General features: G+C 46.5%; 1 protein-coding gene across 1 annotated transcript in view; it reads right to left on the reverse strand.

Annotated features, from left to right (window-relative positions):
• Window positions 1-27,038, reverse strand: part of SDK1 (sidekick cell adhesion molecule 1) — a 382,049-nt gene that overhangs the window by 15,654 nt on the left and 339,357 nt on the right. Inside the window, exons 36-40 of the mRNA XM_059484654.1 lie at window positions 13,432-13,547; window positions 11,145-11,331; window positions 9,206-9,343; window positions 5,996-6,157; window positions 4,726-4,851 (exon numbers count right to left, since the gene is read on the reverse strand). Coding sequence (XP_059340637.1) covers window positions 4,726-4,851; window positions 5,996-6,157; window positions 9,206-9,343; window positions 11,145-11,331; window positions 13,432-13,547 — 729 coding nt within the window. The remainder of the gene's footprint in view (window positions 1-4,725; window positions 4,852-5,995; window positions 6,158-9,205; window positions 9,344-11,144; window positions 11,332-13,431; window positions 13,548-27,038) is intronic.

Raw genomic sequence — 27,038 nt, forward strand, 5'->3', positions numbered from 1 at the left:
GGGAGATTTGCTCTGCACCTCCCAGCCTCGATGCCTCTGTCCCATCTGAGCTTGAGGTTCAGGCATGGGTAGAGGATCTGAGTGACAGGGGAAGGTGAAGCCACCTCTGCCCTAATGCCGTGTCCAACCCACATTGGAGAGGAGCTGCTCTGCTCCCCTGGGCCAGCCCAGCCTCACAGGCCATTAATCAGGGTCTCCATGCTAAATAAAGCTGTCACTCAGCAAGGGAGGCTCCCAGCTCCACTAAATCCAGCCACTGACAACCCAAGACATGGAGAGCTGTCAGTTATTTGGGTTTTAAATATCAGCCATCCCCTCTCAGAGCAGGAGAGCTGGGCCATGAAGCTCCCTTCTAATTACACATTAGAAGGTTTATGAAGGGAGAAGCTGCTGAGAGTTAAGGCCCGGCTGAAAGCCACTGGTGATCCTCCTACAGAGGACACAATTAAAACGTGGCTGTGTTTGTCAGAGGCAAAGGGCTGGATTATCATGCAAAGCAGTGGAAGGACAAGAATGGGAAGTGAAGGCTGACAAACTGTCAGCCCCGGTGTGTCGCTCGGCAGCAGAAGCGAAAAAGGCCCCATGGCAGATGCCGGGGATGCAGCTGCACCCTTCACTTTGAATTTACTGACTTCTGCTGGTTCCTATCCATGTCTGACACTGCGCTCCTTCATTTGGTTAAAAATAAATAGAAAAGGAAGAAAACAGAAAAACACTACTCAAGACACCAGAAAGGAAACTAAAGTGAGAGCTGCCCTCAGGGCGTGGGAAGCGGAGCCCAGCATTTATGAGGCAGACAATTCCCGCTCCAAGTAGATGGGTTCTTTCCCTAAATGTCTGTGCCTTCTTGGAACTCATCATCTTGAAAGCTGGAGAGGGACTTTTTACAAGGGCATGGAGTGACAGGACAAGTGGGAATGGCTTCAAACTGCCAGAGGACAGCGATAGATGGGATACCAGGGAGAAATTCCTCCCTGTGAGAGTGGGGAGGCCCTGGTACAGGTTATCCGGAGAAGCTGTGACTGCCTCATCCCCTGAAAGTGTCCAAGGCCAGGCTGGATGGGGCTTGGAGCCACCAGGTCCAATAGCAAGTGTCCCTGCCCATCCCAGGGGGATGGAACTGGCTGATCTTTAAGGTGTCTTCCAATTCAGACCATTCCATTTAGATGCAATTTCCTCCCAGTTGCCTGACATAATCCACTGCTTGGCAAAAGCACACAAAGCCCAAAATTGTGGTGGGGAGAAGAAGCAGAAAAAGAAATCTCCCTCTACTTGTCCTGGGTCAGGGAGGCTCTTTCTGAGGTGACAGAAGCCAGGAAAATGTGTCACTTATGGATGTGGTTTAGTGGGGGACGTGGCAGAATTTGGTTTATGGTTGGACTTGATGACCTTAAGGGTCTTTTCCAATCTAAATGGTTCTGTGGGGCAGATGGATCCAACACTTGCACAGCTGCTCTGCACAGGCTGATCCAGGGATGGAGCTCTCATGGGGCAGCTCCACATCCAGGGGCACTCCTGGCCTGTGGATGCCCAGGGTGTTTCACAAACACCTCCCTTGCAGACGGGGGTCACTGGGAAGGCAGCTCTGGGTGAGGCTGCTGGGAATGCACAGGCCACATGCCCACCACTAAAGCACAGTGACAGGAACCTTTGGGTGGGACCTGGAGCTGGGAAAAGAGGGGTGAAGCCAGCTTCTCCTTAACATCACTGTGCCATTTGTCTTTTGCTCTGTATATAAAAGCTGAGCACACAATCTATTCCCCATTCCTCAGCCAGCCCAGCTGATGTCTGGGGAGCACTTACAGTGGCAGAGACAGAGCCTGCTTAATTGCATTTCTTGTAATGCACAGGGAGCTAAACTGGAATCCATTTCTCTAAGGACAGAGAAGTTGAAGAAAAAGAAAAACTTTTCTGTTTCTGTAATGTCTTCCTCTAGCACAGATCACTCAGAAAAAAAAATTGGCTTGCCTGCTTCATCCCTGTGTATGAGTGTACTCAAAATGCAGAGGAGGTACTGAGCCTGGTCACCTTCCATAAAGCCAGCAGAGAACAGGGAAATCAAATGAGCAGTCTCAGCTGCCTGCTGCCACCATTGCTAAACCCAGCAGGGCAGAGGAGCCCTGGGAGACACAGCAGGACTCCGAAAAATTCAAAGGGAAGTGACAAAAAGGAGTAGGGTTTGCCATTTCTGACAGAAAGCCATCCTCCTACTCTGATGGAAGAGTCTTGGCAGGGAGCTACAGCAGAGAAAATGAGATGATGCAGCATTTAACGTTTGGGGTAATGAGGCCTATAACAGATGACACTTGAGATGTGAAACACTAAGGTAGTGGTATTGCATTTAAATATTGGCAACAAGCTAAAGCTTTTCATCTGTCTGCTCAACGCCCCCTTTTTTGACCTCAGAAGGATAAATATCTTTTCCTTTCTTCATTTTATGTGAAGAGCACAAGTCAACTGCTCTTCTCTTGGAACAGCTCCTCCTTAAAAACAAAGGTTGCTCCAATCCTCACTCTACTGCCTGTATAAATTAACATGCAAAAGCAATTTCTTACAATGATAGTAAAACAGGAGCTGCTCTGAATGACCAGCCCTGAGAGGAAGAATTAGTTCCCTGCTTTTGTTAAGCTCGTAATTCAGATTTCAGACTCTTGTGTGCAGAGATGAGGAAGAAAAGCAGCACAGAGAGGAAGCCGAGGCTTGGGTGGAATAAGCAAATCTTCCAATTAGTCTGTCTCCTCTCCTGGATCACATTTCACGCTTCCTACAGCTGCAACCAGAACCAAGGATGAGAATCCAGCATACAAATGCCTAGTTCATTTGCTACAGCAGCATGAATAGGATTAAAATAATCTGAAGAGGAATTAAATGCCTCAACAGTCAGGTTGCAAGAGCGGGAGAATAAGACCTCTTGTGTGCATTTCCAGGATCAGTGGAGTGGGGCCAGCAGAAGTGACCCAGGGTTAATGCAGCTCAGACCTGCCTTGGAGGGACTATTTTCTTCCTACTCAAAAGGAGTGGGCCCCAAATCCTACATCCTTAGCCATGAGCTGTGAAATGTTTGTTCACATCCAACGGGGAGTCGAGGGGATGAGTTCCCAATGTCACCACTCACACAGGCTGGATTTCCAATGCAGACAATCTGTACATGGGCTGCCGGTCTCCCCCTAAAATACTCTGACTCACAGAAAACCTGGCTGGGGGAAATGTAAGCTGGTAAGTGATTTTAAATGAACAGGTTTGGTTTAACTTGCTAATGATGCTGTTCAAATAATAAAATATTTTCTACCTCTGACGAAATAAGCACAGAACTGAAAAAGCTGATGTAGGTGAAATAGAAGCACAGCAGTGTCATTCCACTAATTGAAAGCAAACTTGATCACTCTGGGAAACCCCAGTGCTTTGAGAAGGTATGTATTTCCTTTGCTTTTATTTTGAAAGTAATTGTCAAGTTAAATGACAGAAATAAGAAAGAATTTTTAGGATCAGAGCAGAGCCTCACTACAGAGCAAATTCTATCAGATGCAGGTATGTAAATCTGCATCTTCAGAGATGACCTCAATAATTTTCTTACTGGTCTGGTTAAATGTAATTTAAATCATTGGTTTTAAATGCAACCTCACATTCAAGACACAAACAAGCTTCTATATAATCAAACAGATAAGCATTCATTTAATCAATATATAATCAAGCAATATGCAAGCACCTAGAAGTGAAAAAGGAACAACCAGCAGCCAAGATGGTTATGTCAAGTATAGATCATGTCTAATTTTGTTCTGTGACAGAGTAGCAGACCTTGTCAATAGAGGAGAAAGAGCAGACATCATATATCCTGACTTCAGCAAAGCTTCTGACTTGGTGACATTCAAACACGGCCTGCGTGGAACAAGGAGCTGGTGGAGGTACCACCAGCTGGAAACTGTACCCAGGGAGTGGTTATCAACATCCCCTGTCAGAGTGGAGGGAAGTTATCAAGGGAGATTACACAGAGGCCTGGCAGCACTCACTGGCTTTCCTTAATGACTTAGTTCCCAGGAAATCTGTGCTTTTTGAATTTGCAAGGGGGACCAAGCTGCGCTCAGGCTGGAGCACACACTGACTTTTAAAATTGCCTTGTCCAAGTGGGGAAACATTCTGGAAAAAAGCAGAGAGCAGCTTCACTGAGATGCAAATCCCAGAAGCAAAGGAGCTCTGGGAAAGCACCAAGAAAAACTGTGGTGATGGGGATTCCTTCCCCCTGCCTCAGTACTCTCCCTGCAGAACAAATGGGGGAAGAAATGTGTATGTGCTGCTGAAGCCCTGGCCCTATTATTAACATTAAAACAGTAATTAGCTGCTGTGCTCTGCTGCAGAAGGAGACAGATTTCTATCTGTGGTCCTCAAAATACAGCTCGCAAATACTTATTAGTCCTTGCTCCTGAAAGATGCTGTAAGCATTTAAATGAGTTTTAATTATTAACTATATTAGTTCATCTGTTGGATGATTTTCCAGTGATGTAGCACAGTGAAAGCTAGAGCAGTCGGGGTAATTTTCTGTGACTACTCCTAAAGAGGAGAAAATATGCTAAACTACATAATAAACCAGTAACATCTTAATACTGGCTGGAAACACATCCTCTCACAAAATCCCATTCCCTTAATGGGATGACAAACAACCTCTCCACTTCAGCAGGGGCTGAAGAAGGAAACTGATGACATCAAACCCCTGCATTTCCTGGGGCTCACCTGAGGGTCGTGCCTCTATAATGTAGCCAGTCGTGGGTTTTTCTCCTGAATCTCCCTCAGTCCATTGCAGTGTTAGCCCAGAAGAAGATTTTGTCACCAGGATTTCCTGAGGCGAGCCAGGAGACCCTGAAGGAGGAAAAGAGAGCAGCAAATGAAGGTGGCATTAAACTGCAGCATGAATTGCTTCTGCTGAGAGAGGGGAAAAATTATCTTGCAGTGTTGGTCAACAAATATGCAACATAAACCAGCTCTATGGGCTACTGACCTGATTTTTTCACTAGCTCCAGTACCAGCAATTGCATTTCAATGCGGTTTACAGGTCATAGGATCATAGAATATTCTGAGTTGGAAGGGATCCACTAGGATCATCAAAGTGGCCTTATAGGGATTAACCCCAAGAATAAGGGGGGGTTTACAACTTCTGTGTTAAGAAGGCAAGAGAAGAAGGACTCTCATTTTACCCATTGCTGCTGCTAGTTCTCATTTCAGAGGTGAAACCAGCCTGTGAGGTTCATGGAGAGATTCAAGGGGACAGGCACTGCCCACTGGCTTGGGAAGATGCCATGGCCACGTTAGAAAGGATTCTTGATCTACAGGAATCTGATCTGTGGTGTGGTGTGAGAGTTCACCAGACTGGAAGTGGGAAACAAACAGAGCTGTGGCCACTGCACTGATGCTCTGTGACTTATCTGACAGGCTGGTATCATTGGAGGGCATTTACCTTGTTGGATTATCTGTTTATCAAAGTCACTGATCAAATAAGAAAACCAGCTCTGGGTACAGGCACCGAACCAGGCAGGGAACGCTGCCCTGCAGCTGCTCTTGACACAGCAGGAAATCCACAGGTCTCTCCCTCTGCATAAGCCAACGTGTCAGGAGAGAACAATTATCAATTCTTTCTGGTTTTGCATCCAGGAACCTCTGCTGGTTTCAGCAGCTCTTCCAGCTCTGCCTCCCACTACAGAGCAGTACAGTCAGAATTATGCACTGTGCTGTCAGACTGCAGCTTGGAAATCCCTGGCTGGCCTGTTTGCATTATGATTTATTTACAGGGTTTTGTTTATTCACATGAAACTTCTAGTTTCCAGGAAAAAAGGAAACATGTTTTTCATGGCAGTTGTGAAATGCACTGAATCACGTCCCGTGACTCAGCTTCTCCTTGGAACTGCAAATTCACGTGAAGCCCTGAGTGCACCATTCCCTGCTGGTGCCCTGTGTTTGTAGAAGTGATCTGTGACTTGTGATTTGTTTTTATAGCCCCCCCCCTCACCTTCTGCTGGCCCAGCTGTGATGTTGGCTTGCAGTTCAGGTCCGTAGGCGATGGTTCGGGCTTGCACTCGGAATAAATAGGTGACGCCCTTGGTGAGATCCCGCACCTTCAGCCAGCGCTGCCAGTTCCCCTTGATGTCCACTGTCACCACCTTGCTCACCCCTGCAACAGCCACACAGGTAAAAAAAAATAAGAGGGAGCGTCAATGAAAAAATAGAAATCAAGTGGAGCTTATTACATCTAGATGGTAAGTAAAATCATCTAACAGTTTGCTAAGAAAGTATTTCTTACAATTAGCAGGAGTTTAAGTAGTGATAATAGGCAATTTTCAGCACTGATAAGTATAATTAGAGTTTAAGCTTGATAAGTGGGTACTGACAAGGAAAAAACCTTACAACACATCTGGGAAATTACCAAGAGACTACATGTAACCTCAGTAATTATTCTGGGAAAAAAAGGAGGAGGTAAACGAAGAGGAGTGCACATTCCAGATTGCTTCCCAGGCAAGCATTTCTCTGTTGCTGCTTCCCCAAATAACCTCCAACACGGCCTGGAGGAGGAACAAGGGCCAGGTGCGTCCCATTCATCTCATCCTGCCATACCCACCATCCCCATGTGGATGCACAGGGAAGGATGTGCAGCTCACCAGGACCTTGGGGCTCCAAATGCCATGGCAACAGGGGATGCAACCAAAGCACTGAGAGCTTAAACAAGGCTGGAGCTGTGACTTGTGTTTCATTCTTCTCACTCTCACAGAATTTTTCTTAGGGATCAGTGAAAATCAGACTGTTCCCTTCAACAAGGTTCATAGCTAGTTTCACCTTTAGGTTCTCAATGCTGCACAAAGGACAGAGGGGGAATGACTGGCTTGATAACAAAAAAATCTGACTTTCACTCAAATTTTCCAGAAGCAATTCAACGGAAAGGATGTGATTTATAAAAGGTTTTATAATAAAAATTTCAAATTTAGAGAGTCTTTCTGGTGGTTTTTTTGGGTCTGTATATGTACATGACACATTTCAAACCAAGAAGGTAGGATAGGAAGTAAAAAAAGATTTTTCCTGCTAGAAATGGCTGCTTGCTAATTTATCTTTCTAAAAAATGCAGAAGGAAGAGATTTTCAATCCAGATGCTCATTTTATGCAAATCAAGATGATACTTTCAGTTTTAATCACTTAAATAAAGAGTAATGTCCAAGCAATTTCTGTTCAAAGTTTTCTTCCAGATACAATTTATAACTCAGGGAATCTTTCCTTGGCTAACAAGGATGCAGTAAAGGTGCTCCCTCCTTCCACAGGTGAACTATTTCATTTCTCTGAGACAAATCAGGAGGCATTTGTCATTTTCAAGCTGTGTTCCAAAAAGGAAAAAAAATAAAACAAACCAAAAAACTGTTGAAAAAGGCTCTGGGGCAATCTTGTTGTCTATTATTGTGTAAAACATAACAGTGTAAAGCTTAAACAATAAAAGGTCAAGCAGGGATAAGACTGTGGTAAAGAACAGATTGCTGCTGGAAAGCTTGGAAAAATGGGCAGGTGAGGGGTGGCTGGTGAGTGGGAAGGCAAAAGGTGTCACCATGGGAGGATGCTCAGCTGGTGGAAAGTTAAAATATGAATGAGAAAAGCTCTAAAAGAAGGTCCAGCCCATCCAGGTGGGTGTCTGTAGTGGTCACATGGAGGAATTTGGGTTCTGGCCCCATATGGGCCATTTACTTCAGCTGAACTTGATGATCCATGTGGGTCCCTCCCAACTTCGAATATTTGTGAATCTGTGAAAATGATGGCATCAAGGAAGGGATTCTTTTCCATGGCAGGAGAATAAATATGTTTGCTGAAAGAAAAATGTTGGCACAAGAGCAAATGGTGGCCAAAGACTGGAAAATAAATTTAGGCAATTTTTTTGCATCTGAGGAAGAGCCCTCCATAACCTTCCTGCTGACATCAGAAATCCTCCAGAGGGGAAGGAGAAACAAGCTGGAGTCAGGGGCAGCACAGGCAGAGGTGGGGAAGAGAGGAAAAGACAACAAAGGCTCTGAAGGATGTTAAGTCAAATACATGCAGAGAAAACATGATCTGACACTTCCATATTTTTAGGGGGGAAAAATGCATTCTTGAACATTCTGTAGGAATGAAGAAAAGGGAAGAAACGCCCAACCAGCCTGAACCTCCTGCATACCCTGTGTACATTTCTTGGTCAGAATTAGAAATGCTTCCTGCATTAGCTCTTTGTGCTCAGACCTGCCAGCCATAAAGGCTGACAGTGCTTTTATTCTGGTGTTTTCAATCCTGAGTTTAACTTTCTCTTTGCATGAGACATGGATATTCAGGCAATATAGATCATTATTCCTTACAGGAGAAGCAAATACAAGTGATTGATATCCTTATTTCTTTGGAAAAGAGTTTAAAATGGATTGGCAATGGCTGAAATTACTCTCCCTGCTGTCATGCTGCCAAAGCTGGACATCCTATTGAACTATTGGCAATCTACCAGGAATATAAAAATATTAATAAGCCCATCCACAAACTATGTCATCTTTTCTAATTCACCTTTGGAATGAATTTACATTTGTTTTCAGAGAAACTGCCAAACCCTTCTCTGTTGCTTTTCTGGCAAATTAATGAAATGTTTGTGGCCTGCACATTGTTGTGGCTGAACTGAACTCTGGTGCTGGGTTAAAAATGCTGCCTGAAAACTCTGTCTGAAGAGACACGGCCACATCTCTGTCCCGTTATCCTGCCTGTCACAGCAGAGGCGCTGCAGTGATGACCAGCACATCTGATGCCTGGGCAATCTCTGTGATAACAGAAGTGACACATGATGTGATAAACAACACAAATGTGCTTGACAACTATTCTGGGATGGAGCCTACTCAGCAGTTTCAAAGGCAAAGCGTGGAGACAATCAGGCACTCCCAGGCTGAGCTTCCTCTTTGCCCAGACCAGGTAATGAAGGCTGTAAAATGACTTTTCAAATCACACACACTATAGTTTGTGCAAGAAAATGAGAGAAGACAAGACAAAAGCTATATTCCACAATATTATGGCTCACTGAAGCATTTTGGCAAAAGTGGAATTGTTTTATTTACCCTTTGCCACCTGGCTTCTCTTGGAAAATGGCAGAGAGCAAGTAGGAGATCGGGCAGAGATAAAAGGTGCTACAGCACCATTGAGTCATTTGCCATGAATATGTATGATCAGAGGTCTTTCTTACCCTGGACAGGAGCCAGAGGCTCGTAGACAACTCGATAACCCTGCAGGACTCCATTTGCTGCTGTTGGCTCGCCCCAAGACACGTTGAGGGTTGTGCAGGTGATTTCAGAGAAGGCCAGGAAGCTGGGAGCACCGGGTGCTGAAAGGATTGCACACAGATTGAATTGCAGCAGCAGCGCTCCATCTAATATACATATATATTATAAAACATTGCTTTATTTGCCCAGCCTAAATCTAAAGGAAACAAGCTGAGAATGGGATTTGTCAGTTGTATCCAAATGTCCCGTAATCAGTCACAAACACAGCCTGTCCTAAAAATACAGCCAGTCAGCTGCAAAACTGAACCTCCAGAGCAAACAAGGAGAGAGGGCATGGAAGGGAAGGGCTCTCAGAAGGGTGCAATGAGAGCCACCTCCTCTTCACAGCAACAACCAAGGGAATTGCCTCCACCCTGTGCCAGAGCACTCCCAGCACATCCAGCACTGGGACTGCTCAGCCTGAGAAGCTGCTGCTCCAGCTTAAAAAAAAAAAAAATAAGGAGGAATTCTAAAATGCTTTGCTTATTCAGGACCATCAGGGCAACTTCCAGGCCCTGGAGATGAGCTCCTTCTGATTTCCAGGCATGGCAGCAGAAACCAGAAACAAAGCCAGACTGTTTCCTTCTGGACCAGCTTAGTTTAGGGACTGGCCCTTCTGACAGTCCATTCTCGTTTCAGCTCTATTACTCCCTTTCCTCACACTCCACCTATTTTATACTTTTTTTCCCCGCTTTCAAGACTTCTGAGTTCAGACCAGAGCAATCCAGGTTGGTTTCTATGATGAACTCTTCCCAGTACAAAAGGATAGGAATAGTGAGGCCAATACCACAAGCAAGCCTTCACCTTAAGTAATGAAAATAACTAAATTACAAAAGGCTGTCACACCACACCACGTCCAAGAAAAGGACCAGCTAGTGCGGCAGAGCTTGGAAAATGCAAAAGTCTTAAGTCCTTTAACTCAGAGGTTCAAATCCTCTCCCCAGCTTAACTCAAATCATCTCCCATGACTAACTGCCCTCTCTTAATCATAGCCCCCTCCTATGCCCTCCCAATCTTAATTGCAGTAGCCTTCTTCACGCTAGTAGAGTGCAAATCCTAAGCTATATACAAGGCCAAACATTGTTGGCCCATTCAGGCTCCTACAACCTCTAGCAGATGGAGCAAAACTATTTATCAAAGAACCCATCCGACCATCAACATCCTCCACAACGCCAATACCAGCCTTACTTCAAGCAATCTCAATCTGAACCCCAGTCCCCCTTCCATTCTCCTTAGTTGACCTTAACCTAGGCCAACTCTTCCTGCCAATCCAAACAGCAGTTCCCTGCTGCATGCCCCGTTTCCCTGGCTGTGCCCAGGTGAGCAGGACTCAGTTCCCTGCTGCATGCCCCGTTTCCCTGGCTGTGCCCAGGTGAGCAGGACTCAGTTCCCTGCTGCATGCCCCGTTTCCCTGGCTGTGATCAGGACTCAGTTCCCTGCTGCATGCCCCGTTTCCCTGGCTGTGGGCAGGACTCGGTTCCCTGCTGCATGCCCCGTTTCCCTGGCTGTGAGCAGGACTCGGTTCCCTGCTGCATGCCCCGTTTCCCTGGCTGTGAGCAGGACTCCGTTCCCTGCTGCATGCCCCGTTTCCCTGGCTGTGAGCAGGACTCCGTTCCCTGCTGCACACCCCATTCCCCCTGGCTGTGAGCAGGACTCAGTTCCCTGCTGCATGTCCCATTTCCCTGGCTGTGAGCATGACTCAGTTCCCTGCTGCATGTCCCGTTTCCCTGGCTGTGCCCAGGTGAGCAGGACTCAGTTCCTTGCTGCACGCCCCATTCCCCCTGGCTGTGAGCAGGACTCCGTTCCCTGCTGCATGCCCCGTTTCCCTGGCTGTGCCCAGGTGAGCAGGACTCGGCCCCGTACCCGCCTGGTGCGTCCTGCCCGTGGCGGGGCTGCTGCGGGGGCCGTCCCCGGCCGCGTTGAAGGCGGAGATGCAGACCAGGTACCGCGTGTGGCTCGTCAGGTTCTTGAGCCGCACGTTGGTCTCGGGCAGGAAAAGGACCTTCACCTTCTCTGTGTCGTTCAGGGTGTCACTCTCCCAGTAATAGATCTGTTGGGACAGCGAGACAGAATCCCAGCATTATTAAGTGTGGTTTTACAGTTTATTTAAATGGTTTGCTCTGTCTCACCCCTTGAAAATGTACGGTTTATTCAAAGCCTGTGATCCTCCTCTGAAGTATCATGGATCTGTAATACCATTGGCCCAAGTCTTATTCTGTGCCCACTTTGAACCTCCCTGTTAATCTTGAATCTTGAATCTTCCTGTGCTAGGGAGACCAGATCTTCTTGGCCCTTTTCTCCCTAGGCTCTCCCTCTCTCCCCCTTCCCCCTAAGAAACCATGCTGCTCCTGGGGTTGGGACCCCAATAAACCCTCATCTAATTCACCCTCAGAAGCTGTGTGGAGTCTCCTTGCCTGTCTGCTGCTACCAGCCAAATACAGCTTAGGGGGCCCCTGGGGACTCCCCGGGAACCCTCAAACCAACTGCAACAATTAAGGCTGGAAAAGTCTGCTAAGATCATGAGTCCAACCATCAACCCCCAGGTTTGCCACTAAACCATGTTCCCAAGTCCCACATCCACTCGCCTTCAGAACACTTCAAGGCTTGGTGATTCTACACCTCCCTGGGCAGCCTGCTCCCATGCTGACCAAACTTTCTGTGAAGATATTTTTCCTAATATCTAATTGGAACCTCCCCTGGCACAACTGGAGGCCGTTCTCTTCATCCTGTCCTGTGTTGCACTATATCCTACACCTAGAAAATATTTGGGCACTACAGCTACAAAACAACCAGAAAGACAGTGTAGTCTTGCCCTGGACTCCTCCGTTAGTTGGGATACTCAGGTTTTTCTGCACATGCCAAATTGTTTCCTTAGCAAATTCCTCTGAGTCCAGTGACCATGTAGCTGAGTACATCACTCAAAAATAGAGCAAAGGCTGAAGAATATGGCTTAATAACAGCAGGTATGAGCTGCCAGGGTTCACTGAGGAGAGGTCAGTTTAAACACTCCCTGCAATGCAAGCTGCCTGTCAGCACTGGCATCCTGACACACCCTGATGATCAATAGCTCCCCTCTGCACCACACAGCACTCACACCACTGGTGTTCACAGCACAGCCAGGAAAATGCCCTCCTGAAGAGGGTAACAAAGATTCCCCCTAAAGATCCTTGAGGTGCTTTCCCCCCTTCTTCCATTACATAATTTTTACCCTGATGCTAAAAAATTAGCCTTCAGAGAAGTTGTTTCCAAGCGGGAAATTGGTGCCAGCCCTACTTATTGGACAGGCCTGGCAGTGAGAGCATTACAACAGGCCAAAGCAAGCCAGAGAGCTGAGAGAACAAGCCAAGGCAAGACTCCACCTTGGCTCTCCAAGCCAAGCTGCTGAAGCCATCTATATACGTACAAAAGGGAAAGGACAGGGACTGATATATAAGGATGCTTGTTACTGCCAAGAAGGGATGCCAGATTATTCACATTGGCTTGGCTTTCCTTCACTTATGGATCTAAATTCATGGAGAGAGGCAGAGCCAGACACTGAACCCAAGCCAAGCTCCAGTGTTTGTAGACTTGCCCATTCCCACTCTCTGAGGGTCCATTCTCATGCTGGAGATGCTGAGCAGCGTGTCTCTGCAACGTGCTCATCTCCTGCAAACCAAACACAATTAATACTCTGCTTTAATTCTGTTAAAGTTAAGGAAATGAAGCAACGCTTCCAAAATCTGACCGGGCTCAGGCTTCCGGCTGGGAGAAAGTTCTGCTCTTCCTAAAGGCTTGTAGCATTTGATGGAGGGAAAGCTCAGTTAATTTTCTTCAATACATTTCTTGCCCCCAGCTCTTGTGTAGCTGTGTTGCTTTTTGCAGCTGATCTGTTGCCTGCACAAGTGGAGCTGCCTCCTTATCTGCATCTCCTGTTTCCCCCATGCTCTCCTTCTCCATAAATAATGACACACTCTCCCTTTTCTCTCCTCCTCCCTCCCAATCTCATTCTCTTTCTTTTGGTTTTGGGACTTGCTGCTGTTCCCTGCTGCAGCCTGAGCGCTGCTCTAATTTGCCTTATGCGGTGAGGGCGACTGCACTTTGTAGAGCTCTCTCACAAGTAAATAGCAATGCCAAGCAAGATAAATGAAAACAGTAGAAATGGGAGGATTGCCTTGTAGCCTTGGATGTTCCCGTTCTGGCTGTCGGCAGGAGGGGGGTCCCAGGTGAGCTCCAGCTGGCTCGCGGAAAGCGAGTGGACTTGGATGTTCTGTGGGGCCAGCGCCGGTGCTAGGGAGGAAGGAGGACAGAAGAATTAACAGTGACAAACAGAATTAGCTCACAGCCAGGTTTGTCATTTGCAGGAGGACCCAGGACAGGCTCTGTTTATGCCACAAGTCAGCAATGAGCCAGCCCCGGGGTATCTGCGTCATTGGGATGTCTCGGCACAAGAGGAGTGAGGAGCAGCTGAGCCTCGGGAAGTGGCTGTGCTCTGCTCCACACAGGCTGCCTTAGACACTGAATCAACTCAATCCTGCCAGCAGCTTTGAAAAAGAAAGGAAAATTTTGCCTTGGTTCCCTGATAGTTTGGGGCTCACCTTTGGCAGTGGATGGTGCTCCTGATCAACTGCTCCTGGTGAGCAAGGCAGCCCCTGCCACCATCAGCCCAAATACCACTCAGCAGCAAGACTTTGGGCTAAAATACTGCCTAAAATTACCTCCAAACCCAGACAGCTGCTAATCAATGCACTATTATTTTATGTATGACAGAAAGACTTTTAGTTTGCTACTACGACTTTTTGCTAGCTCCACTTTGATTACACCTCCACATGCACACACTGGCCCTCATTGGCTCCTGATGGCATTTCTTCCTTGCATTGTGCTGTGCTAGAAAACAAATTTGAGTGCACCAGGGTCACTCCATTCCTTCCCTTTGTCAGGATCCCACTTGGTGCAGGTGGATTTTCCTCCCCAGCAGCTACTGAGGACACTCTGTTCTCCCAGCCTGCTGTCTGAGCCTCCGGCAGGTTTCAACAAAACAGCTCCTGTTCTGTTCACAGGAAAGGAGCTGAAGCGTGTCCTGCTCAAACTGCAGAAGTGGGCAGAGAAAGGCAGGACAAAGGCTCCACTTCTCCTTTCTCTGTGTTCACAGTGCCATAGCCTTCTGCCAGACCCCCTGAGAAAGTTGTCTCTTTTCTCTCTGCCCCTTTCTGGGCCATAAATAGAAGTGATAAAATATTCACCGCTTGCACTGGATAGCTCCGGTTAGCTGCTCCTCTGGAGACTTCTTTCTTAAGAGAGAATGACCTTCATAAGTCACACTTTTCTACCAATACTCCCTCCCCCCAGAGTTATAAAATAAAAAAGTAATTAACACCCACTCAGCCTGACACCAACTATTTATTTTGTTCTAACTGTGTGGTTTCCATATTATCACTGCCCACCCTGCCGTTAATGGAAATGTTAATAACCAGCGCCAGGTTGTTGTGACAGATGCTTGGGCTCATTATCAGAAATTCTTATTTACCGCTCCATTAAACGACAGAATCGCACAAAAAAACAATTCAATCAAAACTAACTGGAGGAATTTTAACAGCCACATTAATAATCCAAAACATAAATAAAGTTAATGTCTTTTGCATGTTTGCCATCGGCAACTCTATTGCAAAATTATTGCTATACAATTAAAACGCGAAAGGTAAAATTGAAAATAGCCTTTATGCGAGGGCTTGGTTAAAACTATTTATTTATTGTGGGGTTTTTTGTTTTCTTTTTGGCTGGACGGTGAATACAGGAGGTGACAGTGACCATCAGTAAACCCTAGCTTGGTCACAAGGGTGCACTTGTCTAATTATTGCCCTGCCTTCTGTGCTCATTGCTTGGCTGGATGCCCTCAGTGCAAGGCAGTGCTGTTAGGGACCAAAAACCTCAAGATTTTGAGAATTTCACAGCACAAACCATAGCATGAGGCCAAACCGATCACACAGAGCAATGCTGAAAACACATCCCAGAGATCTGCCAGGATGACACGCTCAGGGAAACAGGAACGTGTACAATCACAGAGGAAATGGGTCCCTTTAGCAGTGTATTTCCTTTCTAAGGAGTGACACCACTGTCTGTCCTGAGCTGACAGCTTCACAGTACTCTCAACACTCGGGTCTGAAGCAGCATCTACAAGAGCATTTTTCTTTGGATGCCATGTGGCAGCCTGGAACAAATACCGCTTCTGAGACGCGACCATCAGAGGAGACGGCGTGTACAACCCACTGCCAGAAAAACACTGCTTTTCCTCAACCCCTTCATGCAGCACATCTAAGAAACACAGTGGTTAAAACCTGCCAGTGATAACTCTGCACTGACACACTCGCTGCTGCAGCTGCACTTCTGCTGGCGCGGCGGAGGAAAATCTGACGGAAGAACGAAAAAAAAGTGTGGAAAAAGACATTTCTCTTCACTACTCCAGAGCCTCCTCGAGATGCAAATTGTTTGGTTTTGTGCCCTGTGAGTCTGTCCCTCTGTTCAACTTTCAAAGGCTGATGTGTCCCCCCTCCTCTAAGCACAGATTTCTTGTTGACAGCGAGGGACAGCAGAAGAGTGCTGCTGACGCTTGATGTGGCTCTGTGCAAGAACACGTTCCATTAAAGGTGAAGTGAAATACTTCAAAAAGAAGGAAACACATCCCTGAAGACCCCACCTGTTTGCAACCCCAAACCATTCCCTGAATATATGGATAGCTTGTGCCAATAAAAGCAAGTGCATTTTAAACGTGAATTCAAAAGGCTTTTTACCTTCTAGGAATGCACTTCAAGATTACTGAGCTCGGGATTTTTCACGGCTGTTGAAATCTCAAATACATAAAAAGCAAGGTTAGAGCTACATACCTCACACTGCTTTAGGTGTTAGTGACATTATCAACTATAGCAGGAGCGACACAGACCCCTGAGGGTCCAAACACAGCTCTTGGCAGGTGGAAAGCATTTCACTTTCCCTGAAAAAAACATCTGTGTACTCATGAAGTCAAATTCTGCACACGTGTCCTGCCTTGGAATCTCATGCAGATATTTGTAAACATTTCTTTTCTTATCTGATTTCAATTTACCTTTGAGATTGTCTCCTTGAAACTCACTCTCAGCCAAAACCTAAGGAGAAAGACTGAGCAGGTTGTGTAGTAATTAGTAACAAATAGCAACAAATATGGGCTGGGCTGCTGCTGGCAGGATCATGTAAAGACAACAAATCTATCCAGAAACGTGGTGAGAGTGTCAAAACGAGCCCATAAATAAAGTTACACATCTAAACCCACATTTAAACATATCACTGCCCTCATTTCCCAGCTGCACTGAGCAGTCCCTGCTCTCACTGCAGGCAATTTGAGCTTGCAAATGCTTCTAACCTTTAAAGAGAAGGTGCTTGAAATCCCCAGTGGCCTCCCTGCTCCAGAGCTCCGTGCTCTGCAGAAGGTTCACCTCAGCTTTTCTCACTTGGGATATTTGTTCTCTGGGCTGTGTGGCACCCAGAGCTTTCCATCAATATTGAGCTACTATTCCTTTTCCCAGTGACAATCACCACGGTGCTCTGTGGCACAGGTAGGCTACAAATCCTTGTGATTCATTGGGCAAACTTGATAACTGGTTTTGTGAAGCATTCCTCACTGCTCTTATATCTGCTCCAGTTTCTGGGCAGCAGAGGATTTCTCCTCTACTCGTTTCCTAATTGTTTCTGCAGTGGCAGTGTCACTGGCAGGACACTCACAGACAAGTTTGGGACAAGATTTCCTGATACTCACATGCCATTTAAGTAAAGATTCAGGCCAAAAATGAAGAGAAAAATGCAGTGAAAGAGACTGAAGGATTTTCTGTCCATCAGCATGATCCCAAACAATCCCAAGCAAATTTCTGTTTTGTAAAGACCACTGATCCTTTTCTATCTAGCAAGTGTTTCCCCCAAGTTCTTCAAAGCATTACTTGGAGAACATGCCTGCCTTTCTTCCCCAGTAATCAATATGTTTGCATTTTGGTGTTAGCACCTAGAGGCCATTTTGGTGTTAGACCTAGAGAATCTCATTGCACAATGTGCTGCATAAACACAGAACAAAGACACAGCTCCAGGCCCCCAAATCCTCTAATCTGTCTCCTCATTACAATGGAGGGGTGGTTGCAGCATGTTCTGAGTATCAGCTGTAATTTTCCCCACCTAGTGATTAAAAACAAGGGACAGCAGTGATCAGTTCAGTGTATGCTGATGGTGAAATCTTGTACACCAGAGCTTCCAAAGTTTACACACTGATTCCTGGCACATACAGTCATGGAAAATAGGGCTAAAAGGGTTTGGAGAGGACTCAGACATCATCCTCCTGGGTCACACTGGGATCAGCTTGCTGGGCAGATTTTCATGTAATCTCAATCACTGACTTCTTTCCAGATTGTGCTGCCATTCCCACACAAACTCTGCCAGCACCTTTCTACTTCAACAGCTCTTAAAATAGGAGTTTGTGTAATACCCATACTTTAAAAATAAAAATAAACAAAATAGGTATACCTATTATAGAACACTAACAAAATAACTCTCATATTATTCTTTTTGATGCCTCACCTAAACCATCCTTACTGTATTGAAGTTATATCCCTGCAGTGACATGGAGATTGCTGCTTCTTCAGCTGCAGCCACTGCCTTCAAGTAGATAAGCAATAGTTTAGTGGATTCTAAAGCCAAACACAACACAACAAACAGAAGGTCACCAGATAAAGCAGTGAGACTGATCAGCAGAACAGGCAAAGTGGGGTTTTCCTGCAGTACAGGCTTAGAGAAGAAATGTGAGGATGGTACCTCCCAGGAATGACCAAAAAGGTGGAGGTGCAGATGTCTGCAGTCACTCCTTGCATGAAGGAAAAGTGGCATGAGAGAAGGATGTTCAGTGTTTATTGGCCATTTTCTGACAGTCTGTGAGGGAGCAGTGGGAGGATCAGAGCTTCCCCAGCAGCAGAGCCTGGTGCCATCAGGAATGCTGCGTGAGGGATGCTGATTAGCTCAATAACAATTAGTCAGTTGTGCTTCAAAACCAGCTACTGCGAAGCTGCTTTCCACTGTGAAGAGCAGCACAAGCTATATTTAGAATGTAAAACACACTTCCCACTAATTTCTGCCTGTTTTAGGCTGGGCTGCATCTCGTGAGGGAAGTCGGTGCTTGTTCCAAGGGCTGAGCTCTCTGTGGTTACTCAGATGTGTTTCAGAGGCACTCAGAGAGGCAGAGCCACATTCCAGGGATGTGGGTCTTAACCCCTCCAACACAATCCATTTACTACATTGGGCCTGAGTGCTCCTGCCTTCTTGCTCAGCAATTTGGCACCAACGCTGCCCTGACAGGTTTGTGACACCCTGAGACATGAAATGAGGCTCAGCAAAAAAGCAATCTGGTCTCCCCATCGTTCAGATATTCAGCTGGATGGGGGAGGAGGCCAAAACAGCTGTAAAAGCCAGGTTTTAGTTGGAAATACTCCTTTCCAAGGGATGTGGATGTAAGTGTTGATTTACACAATTGCACAGAACTGTATAAGAGGAATTGAAACATCTCCTCATGTAGTGGAAGTGAACTCAACAAGAACTTGAAAAACATCTCTCTCACCTGAATGCTGAGGAAGACAGGGCAGAAATGCAAAAATAGATGTAGAATAGAAAGATAAAAATAGAAAAACCTGTTTTAGTGGGGAAGAAAGGGTGAAGAGGAGAAAGAGAACAGCTGTCGGGATGAGAACTTTGGGAGTGTGGAACACCTGCAGTTGTTTTACTCTGTGCCATCTTGTCTGGGTAGGCAAACACTTGGCTCTCCTCTGAATACCACATTTAGTACAGTAGCTGTGTTTTGCCACATCAATTTTTTAAGGGTATTAAAGTAATGAAGAAACATAAATCAAAGCAGCTGCAAATGATCCCTAAATGTAACATCCCCAGCTTCTATGCTTAGCACTGGGAAGCTTCCCAGTGTTGGCACAGGTATTGTCAGCACCTGCAGAGATACAGGAGGGCGGTGGGGGTGGAGGGAGGGGGAGATGGCATTCCTGCAAACTGAATTCCTGAAAACTGAAATGAAACAAGGACTAGAAGTGCAGTGTCTTTTCCACAGACACAGATCTACGGGTTTACTTGCCAGTGCCCTTTTTGAACTGAGGAGCCATTCTCACTCTGTTCCTCACTAACTCTTCCAGTGGTGAACACACTGTTGCTGTGACCCCTAATCTCTTAAAGGGGGGTTGGATTTCCCATGTGAGCGAGCCATGTGCAATCTGGGAATTTCATGGTGCAGACATGATCTGGGTATTAGAACCATGGCAAACCCCACAGGGCAGTGCTGTGAAAGAGCTGGCAAACAAAAACTACACAATTTTCTTTTGCTGAATTCCACAGTTCTACTCAGCAAACACAACCCTAGAGGAGGCTTTCAGATTGCATACTGAGATTATCCATCAAGGAAGTGAGTGAGCCTGGCCCAAAGAAAAGCCTTCACAGAACTGTCAGGCTGCCTCTGGAAAGGGCATACAGGTGGTTAAAACAAGAAGTGGGGGGAATAATAAAATGAGCTTTTCCCTCTATTTCTTTCATGTCAGGATGGATATTAACACAGAGGCAGGCAGCCCAGCAGTCAGCAGACATGGGCCATGAGCAGCAAGAGCCTGACAGCATTAGGGAGGCACGAGCCTGCAAGCTGAAACCCCCTCTCTCTTACACCCATGAAATCAGGGATGGCTCCTGCAGCTCCCTCTCCCTCACATCCCTGCACTTGGGGGTTTCTCCATCCAAGAGCAGAAAGTGTTGTGCAAGGAGAGCAGTGCCAGCTCTGATGAGTGCAGGATTCACCCCCAGGAGGGGCTGAAGGTTGTTCAAGGGATGGTGAGGAGCTGCTGATCCTCTCTCATGTGCACTGGGAGCTACAGGAGGGGAAAGCACTGCCCTCTGCTCTCTTACAAATCTACCCATTAGAGAAGCAAAACTACCAATTTCAGATTATTTCCTCACACTCTCCAGGACCCAAAATTCCTCCTCCTCTATTTGTAGTAATGTTCCTCTTATTATAATTTGTTAATGCCACATTTGAATATCATAATACCACAAGTTCATGGCAACTGACAAAAGCACCCACTTCACATCCACTAACAGCAATGGCAGCACCTACTGCAATCTAATCCTTCTGCTTCAGTGCAGCCAAGAGAGCGTATCAAATAACCTCCCCTGGGTTTGCCATCTACCAAATGTCAAAAGCTGTATCAGAAAAAAGTCAAAGGGCACAGGTGAGATCTGCCCCTGGAATAACCTTTTGCTGTGACTTTAATGCCAGTTTGGGTAGCTGACCCCCACGAGGAATTAATTTAGGATTTACAGATTGCAATGGTCAGGGAACCCCAGGGAGCCCACAGAAGACTGTGTTCTTGTGCTCCTGAGGAGAGAGAGATTAAATTTAAATTTTCTAGACTCTCAGTGAGAGTTTGCTCTTTCTGTCTTTATTTTTCATCCCTGAGATCACTGCTGCAGTTTCACACCTCCGTTCTGTCTCAGTGCTTGGGCTGCTGTAGCCCAAGCACTGAATTAGACTATTACTAATTCATACTTTCTTAAGAAAAAATTGCAACTTTTTTGTTTTTAGTCGACAACAAGCAACCTGAAAAGCCTCCAGTTCTGTGATTGACGACGGATACAGCAAACAGATGTCAGAGAAGAAAACCAACTGTTTCTCCACAGCTGGCTTCACAGCAAAGCTGTACAGAGGAGGCAAAGCCACGGGAGTTGAGACTCATATGAAAATACTTCCAGCACAAATTTTGCTCACATATCCCAGGATGACTGCAAACAAGCAGAGCAGGACTGCACAATTAGGCAGAATAGGAATTTGGCTGCAAATATAACCCTTTAGTCAAAGCACTCCAACTCCAGCCTGTGTCTGCTGGAATACGAGTTATCAGCCAGGGGCTTCCCCAACTCTTTACCAGGGCAATTTCTGCTTCATTTGACTTTATTACTGATTGCTCATGTTTTTTGAAAGGAAGGTTAATTCCTCTGTTTTTAAAGGAGTAAGCTGTGCTGTGAGTTCAGCAGAGCTCTGCATACCCCATCAGGTTTCTCCTCCCTGTGCAGGGATGTCCCTCCCTGGCTCTCCCAGCCCATGGAGCTCTGCAGCAGCACAACACCTCATCTGTCCTTCCCCTCCCACAGCTGCAGCGCACAGCCACGAGCTCATGATGAATTTGGGCACGGGGGCTACAGAAAATCGGCACAAAAAAAATTCAACATCAAACGCTTGGGGGTTGTGAGTTCATCATCTGAGCAAAACGGTGCCCACTCCTCCCGGCCCTGCCACAGCCGGGGACCGGCGCATCAAACACCGCGGACGTTTCTGCTAGGACAGAAACATCGTTCCTACATTGAGACGTGATGAAAAGAGGCAATTAGACCCGAGCCAAGCAGGAGCTGCCGCACTGCATAAAGCATTGTGCTGTACCAAAGGCTGCTGATGACCAATATTAACAACTTAATGAGCTGTTAATGAGGCGCGCGTTCGGCTTTTACGTGCAGCATGAAAACATTGCAAATCATTTTAGGGAGCTTTGGACTGTCAATGGAGAATTAAAGATGTCAAATAAGCCCATCAAATCTATGTCTCAATCTGGACACTGCTTTCCAGTGCATTCGCTTAAAATTCCTTCTCCTATATGGTAGAATAACTTGCCTTGACAGCACTACGACTCCCAGACTTTGCTTCCTTCTGCCTTGACATTAGATTTCAGTCTCCAGAGAGCTGCAGGGATGTCTTTTTGACATGTTGACATTAAGGACACTTCTTCCACAGACTCACACTGGCACGGTTACTTTCTGTCTTGCCATTGTAAGAGCAGCTACTGAGCTAAGCTACCAAATCTGGAAGTCTAATTAGCAAAACCTTCACATCATCTGTAAACAGATTAAGAATATAAAATTACCCTTAAAAAAAATAGCCAGTTTGAGTAGGAAAGAGAGCCAAGCCTTAAAGAGAAAATTCATTTCCATAACTCCCCAGCACTGTAACAATACCAGTAGCACACAAGCAGTGACTAATGCTCTGATGTGGGCACACTTTGTTATTTTCTACTGTCCTGTCGCAGCCCTGCAGGATTAGATCCCACAGCCATGTGCTATCAACACTCCTGCTACCTCCAGCGGAGCTGCATTGAGGGGAACAACAAATCCAAATTGGACTTGCTGCAGACGAGCCCTTGTACATGGAGTGAACCTGGAGAAGTTTAAAATCCACCAAGAAACACGGATGGGATGTGCCCAGTGGCCAATCCTACTCTCAGAAATGGGATGCTGCTGGGATACAGATGAATTGAATTCTAAGAGAAACTGGAAAGAGGTTACTTTCCCAGACCAACCAGGAAATGTCTCACCACTTCTTTTTTTTCCTTTCATCTTCATACAGCTTGCCTTTCTTGCTCTGCTCTGACTTTACTCTGTCTTTAGGACGTTGTTGGACAACATGGCTTGCATCTTTAACTCCAAGCTGACAGGAGACATCCTCAGAGAGAAAGGCACTGGGGACAGGATGGCAACCCAATGTCACTCCTGGAGCAAGGCATTCCCAGAATGACAGGGTAAAGCTCATCCAGAACTGAACATCACATTGGAACAGCTCTGCACGTTCTTTAAATTTAAAGACAAGGGGGAAAGGACAACCAGTTTCAAACACCCTGCCATCCCCCAAAGGTAGCCTCTTGCTGATGTCCAGAGGTATCAGCAAAAAAGGCAAACATCCTTTTATTTCAAAGGCTTGGTGCTTTTAAAGCACCAAAGTTGCCCTTTGTTTAAAGTTTGAGCATGTGAAACCAAGAATTCATTTACCATTCCATTTCCCAATAGCTTCCCTCCATCTCCTTTTGTTTATCGAGGGAAGATACCGTCCCCAACGCTGACAGGTTTCAGACTACTGCAATGTGAAATGGCCATGATAATCCTTCTCTTCCCTTCTCCAGTGGTATCTGGGATGGCAGTGCCCACCCAGCTCTTGCAGCTGTGCCAGCAGCAGCGTGCTGCTATCTGCAGAGGCACAGCCAGCCCTCGTGTGGCACCGAGATAGGAGCGCACAGCCAGGGGCTGCACAGGGCACAGGCTGCCAGCTCGGATGCGCTGGAATCCTGTCATTCCTCCCCTGCCTGAGACCAAGGAGGCACAGGGGACTCCACACAGCATCTCCTCTGCTCTTTGGGGCAGGGGAGGAGATAAAGCTGCTGTGCTGTAAGAGAAAAGGGGGGCTCAGGTAGGGCTGAGGGACCCCCTTCTCCAGAAAGGGACAGAGGTGACACCACCGGGGGAATCTGGAGTGCACATGTAAAAGAGCAAAGCCTGACGGAAGAGATTAAAGCGCCCAAGGGCAAAGGAGCCTTGTCCTGCCAACCTTCCTTGCCTTCAGCACAAAGGGATGTTGCCCCAGCACAGATAACCAGGTGAGAAGGGACAAGAGCTCTGTGCTGGAAGCAGTTTCTAAAGGGGAGCCAAGTACTTGGAGTCAAGTCTTTGCTTCCTTACACAGCTTCTTGGTCCTTATCATGCCTCGCTCTCTCAGTGTAGCCTTTTCTGTCCCAAACCTATTTCACTATTTTTAGTCTCGGAGTTTTCCAGGTGGTTTCTGTTTCTGGCCAGCAAAATGCTGGAGATGGTCAGGCAGCTCCAAGTGCTTCCCCTGACATTACCAGCAGAGCAGATCTTCCTGTGTCAGCTACGGGTGAATTAAATAAAATTTGTGAGGTCCAGGAACACCTGCAGAGCTGCAGGCAGGAGGGCAGATGAGAATAATTGCACATAATAGGAAGAAATTTGGTTTGGTGTCTGCTGGCCTTGCACTGAGGGGTGGATTCAGCTTTTGAAGGCAGAGGTAAGAAGCAGACAACACTCTGCTCCATTTCTGCTCTTTTCCAAGCTACAGTTCCACTTGGAAGAAAATGAGAGAGCCAGGTAATGTTCTCTGAAAAACGATGGTACAACTAAAGTGGCATTTCAATGGAGGACTACTAAACAAAAGGGATTTGTCTCCCAGCTCTTTTTACTCCTTGCCTTTCCCATTACAGAACCAGCTCTCAGAGATCATCATTAAAAAGAACAACAACAACAACGGCCTCATCAGTTCTTGTGAATTCTGAAGGTCACCAATGTCACCATCAGTTATAATGACACACATCACTCCCCTCTTCACACAAATGGATTTACAACCTGTTTAAAGGCTGATGTCTCTCGAAGCACTTCACCCCTTCTGCCACCTCCTCTCTGCACACACTCACTCTACTCCAGCAACAGCTGCTGGAAGAAATGATGAATTTCATTACTTTTCATCCAAAACAGCTTTGCAGTATATGGGAGAAGCACTGAAGGCTGCAGGCTCGTTAGCACAGGATTTGTATTGCCACGTTTTACTTTATTCACCTTCCCAAATTAGGTGAAGCACGCCTGGCCCAAACCTGTGATTTCTGTTTAATTAAAATGCAGGTAGTGGAGTCTCCCGAACTCCAGAGCCCCCCACACAATCAGGTGGTGACAGCAACCTGGTAGAATAATGCTCTTGATATAGTGGCTGCTCTAACAGAGTCTTAATTTCAGTGGAGCAGAACGGCACCTCTGGTAGCAGCTGCGTTTGGGGCTGGGATGAATATCAGTAGCCAGCCTCTGCTGAACACTCACTGCCTCCCCAATCAGAGCCAGCATCCCTGACAGCTGAACTGTTAAATGAATTAACAAGGCGAAAAGGGGGCTTGCCAGCGGGGCTGCGACTCCCTTCCTAATTTCTGCAAGTGGTGGCTTTCAATTTTTCTGTCATTTGTCAGGAGATGCACATGGTTCTCTAATGAGCAGGGCAGAGCTGCAGCCAGCTCTAAAAAGGCAGAGTTAGAGGATCTTCTGGGCCTTGGAGGAGAGGGATGCAGATGCTTGAGGCAGGTGGGGGAAGGACACGGGCTCTGCTGAACAGGCAGCACATCCTTCCCAGCTGTGCTCAGCTCAAGGACTCCCAGCCCACTCGCCCATCTTGGGGAAGAACTGCTCTCCACACCAGCGAGTTTTGCCAATATCCAGGCAGAACTCAAAAGGAAGCCTTTGATCTTATGGGCTACCCAAAAAAGGGAAAGTATTTTCTCTACCTGTAGGATAAAATAAAAAAAAGCACCATCAAAAAACACCAAAAAGATCCAAACCACTGGCATCCAGCTTTCCTGTTCACCATGCAAGTTGGGCTACAGAGGCCTTTTACTCATGGCTGGCCCATTGTTCTCCTCCAGAATTTCCCCCTGCCCATCAGCCAGAGGCAGGGAAGACCTGCTTAGGCTGCCCAAGGGGGCAGTTGGCTGCAGCACAGCTCAAGAGCACTCCAGGGCTGGAGAGAAACTCCCCATTTGGGTATATTTGCTCATTTAATTGGCAAAACTTGAGGAAGGTTGGTTTTAGTAGCTTTTTTCCCCCCAAGCTTTTCAGGTGGTTCCATTACCTACTGGAACTTTTACTGTAAAACCCAGGTTTGATCACAGAGAAGTTTTGAAATCTAACAGGGGAGAGCACAAGAGGAAAGGAAGGAATCACAGACACTCCTCCTTCTGCATCACTGTAGAAGCTGAACAGCACAACCACCAGCAACATGAACACCCAACAGAAATGGGTGTTTTGACTGAGCTGGCCTAAGCCCAGCACATTTCCCCAAAGGCACAAAGGCCATTTTTATCCCTTTTTATGAGCCAGAGAGGAATGTTCTCCCCTCTCCCAGAGTTACTGCAATACTTAGGGCAGAACCAGGCCCCATTTAACAGCACTGAGACAAGAGTTACCTGAGAGCTTCAGCCCAGGGACCGGCCACCTTCACTCACGCTGTGCCCAGTGCTGTGCATGTGTCAGCACTTGTTTATTGGGAAGCTTTTCTCTGTTTTTAACCTGAGTGCCCCATTGCTGGAGCTCAGCAGACTCTTTTTTTTCCAGCTTGCTGCTTAACTGCCTTTACCGTGGGTAAGAACATTGAGCAAACAATAACAGCAAAAACCTTATATTTCCACAGCACACTTTAACTCAAAGGTGTCACAAATCAATTTAAAACTTAAATTGCAATACCATCTCCAATCACTTTACTCACAGCATAAATCACAGCCAGTTCTGGAGGTGGAAGAGGCAGTTATATAACAAAGTGTAATAACTTCACACAACAAGAGTGAAAATCGGCAGGAAGATCCTACATTCATCATCTCTGCTGTGTGAACCTGGACGGTCCCTTTCCAGAGGTAAATCCAGGAACTCTAACACAACAGCCAAGTCACACACTGCAACTTCAGACACAGCAGCCCTGCCTGGGAAAGGAGGCCTCCTGGATAGCACAGAATCATGGAATGGTTGGAGTTGGAAGGGATCTTAAAGCTCATCTAATTCCAGCCCCGCTTCCTTCAGACACTCAGGGGTCCTGTAATTATCTCCGTGTCCTCCCAAGTCTGTCTCCTTCCACTGCCTTGTTCCCTGAGTTATGATAGCAAGATCTGGACTGTGGGATTAAAAGACACAGTATAACAGCATTTCCTTGTTTTCCCCAGCTGATTTCCCATGCTGTGTACATGTGTATAAGTGCATGTGCTGGCTCCATTTGCAGCAGGGAGATACTTAGCTCAGAAACAAAAATGTATTTTGAAGCCAGATACAGTTGGCTCCACCTGGGACTTTCTCTGCTGCAGTTGCAGAAGTAAGTTGGAGCAGAAGCAAACTAGAAAAAAATGTAAATATTGCCAGCTGTCTCTCCAGGAC

This window comes from Ammospiza nelsoni, chromosome 17, assembly GCF_027579445.1.
Source record: "Ammospiza nelsoni isolate bAmmNel1 chromosome 17, bAmmNel1.pri, whole genome shotgun sequence".
NCBI lineage: Eukaryota > Metazoa > Chordata > Aves > Passeriformes > Passerellidae > Ammospiza > Ammospiza nelsoni.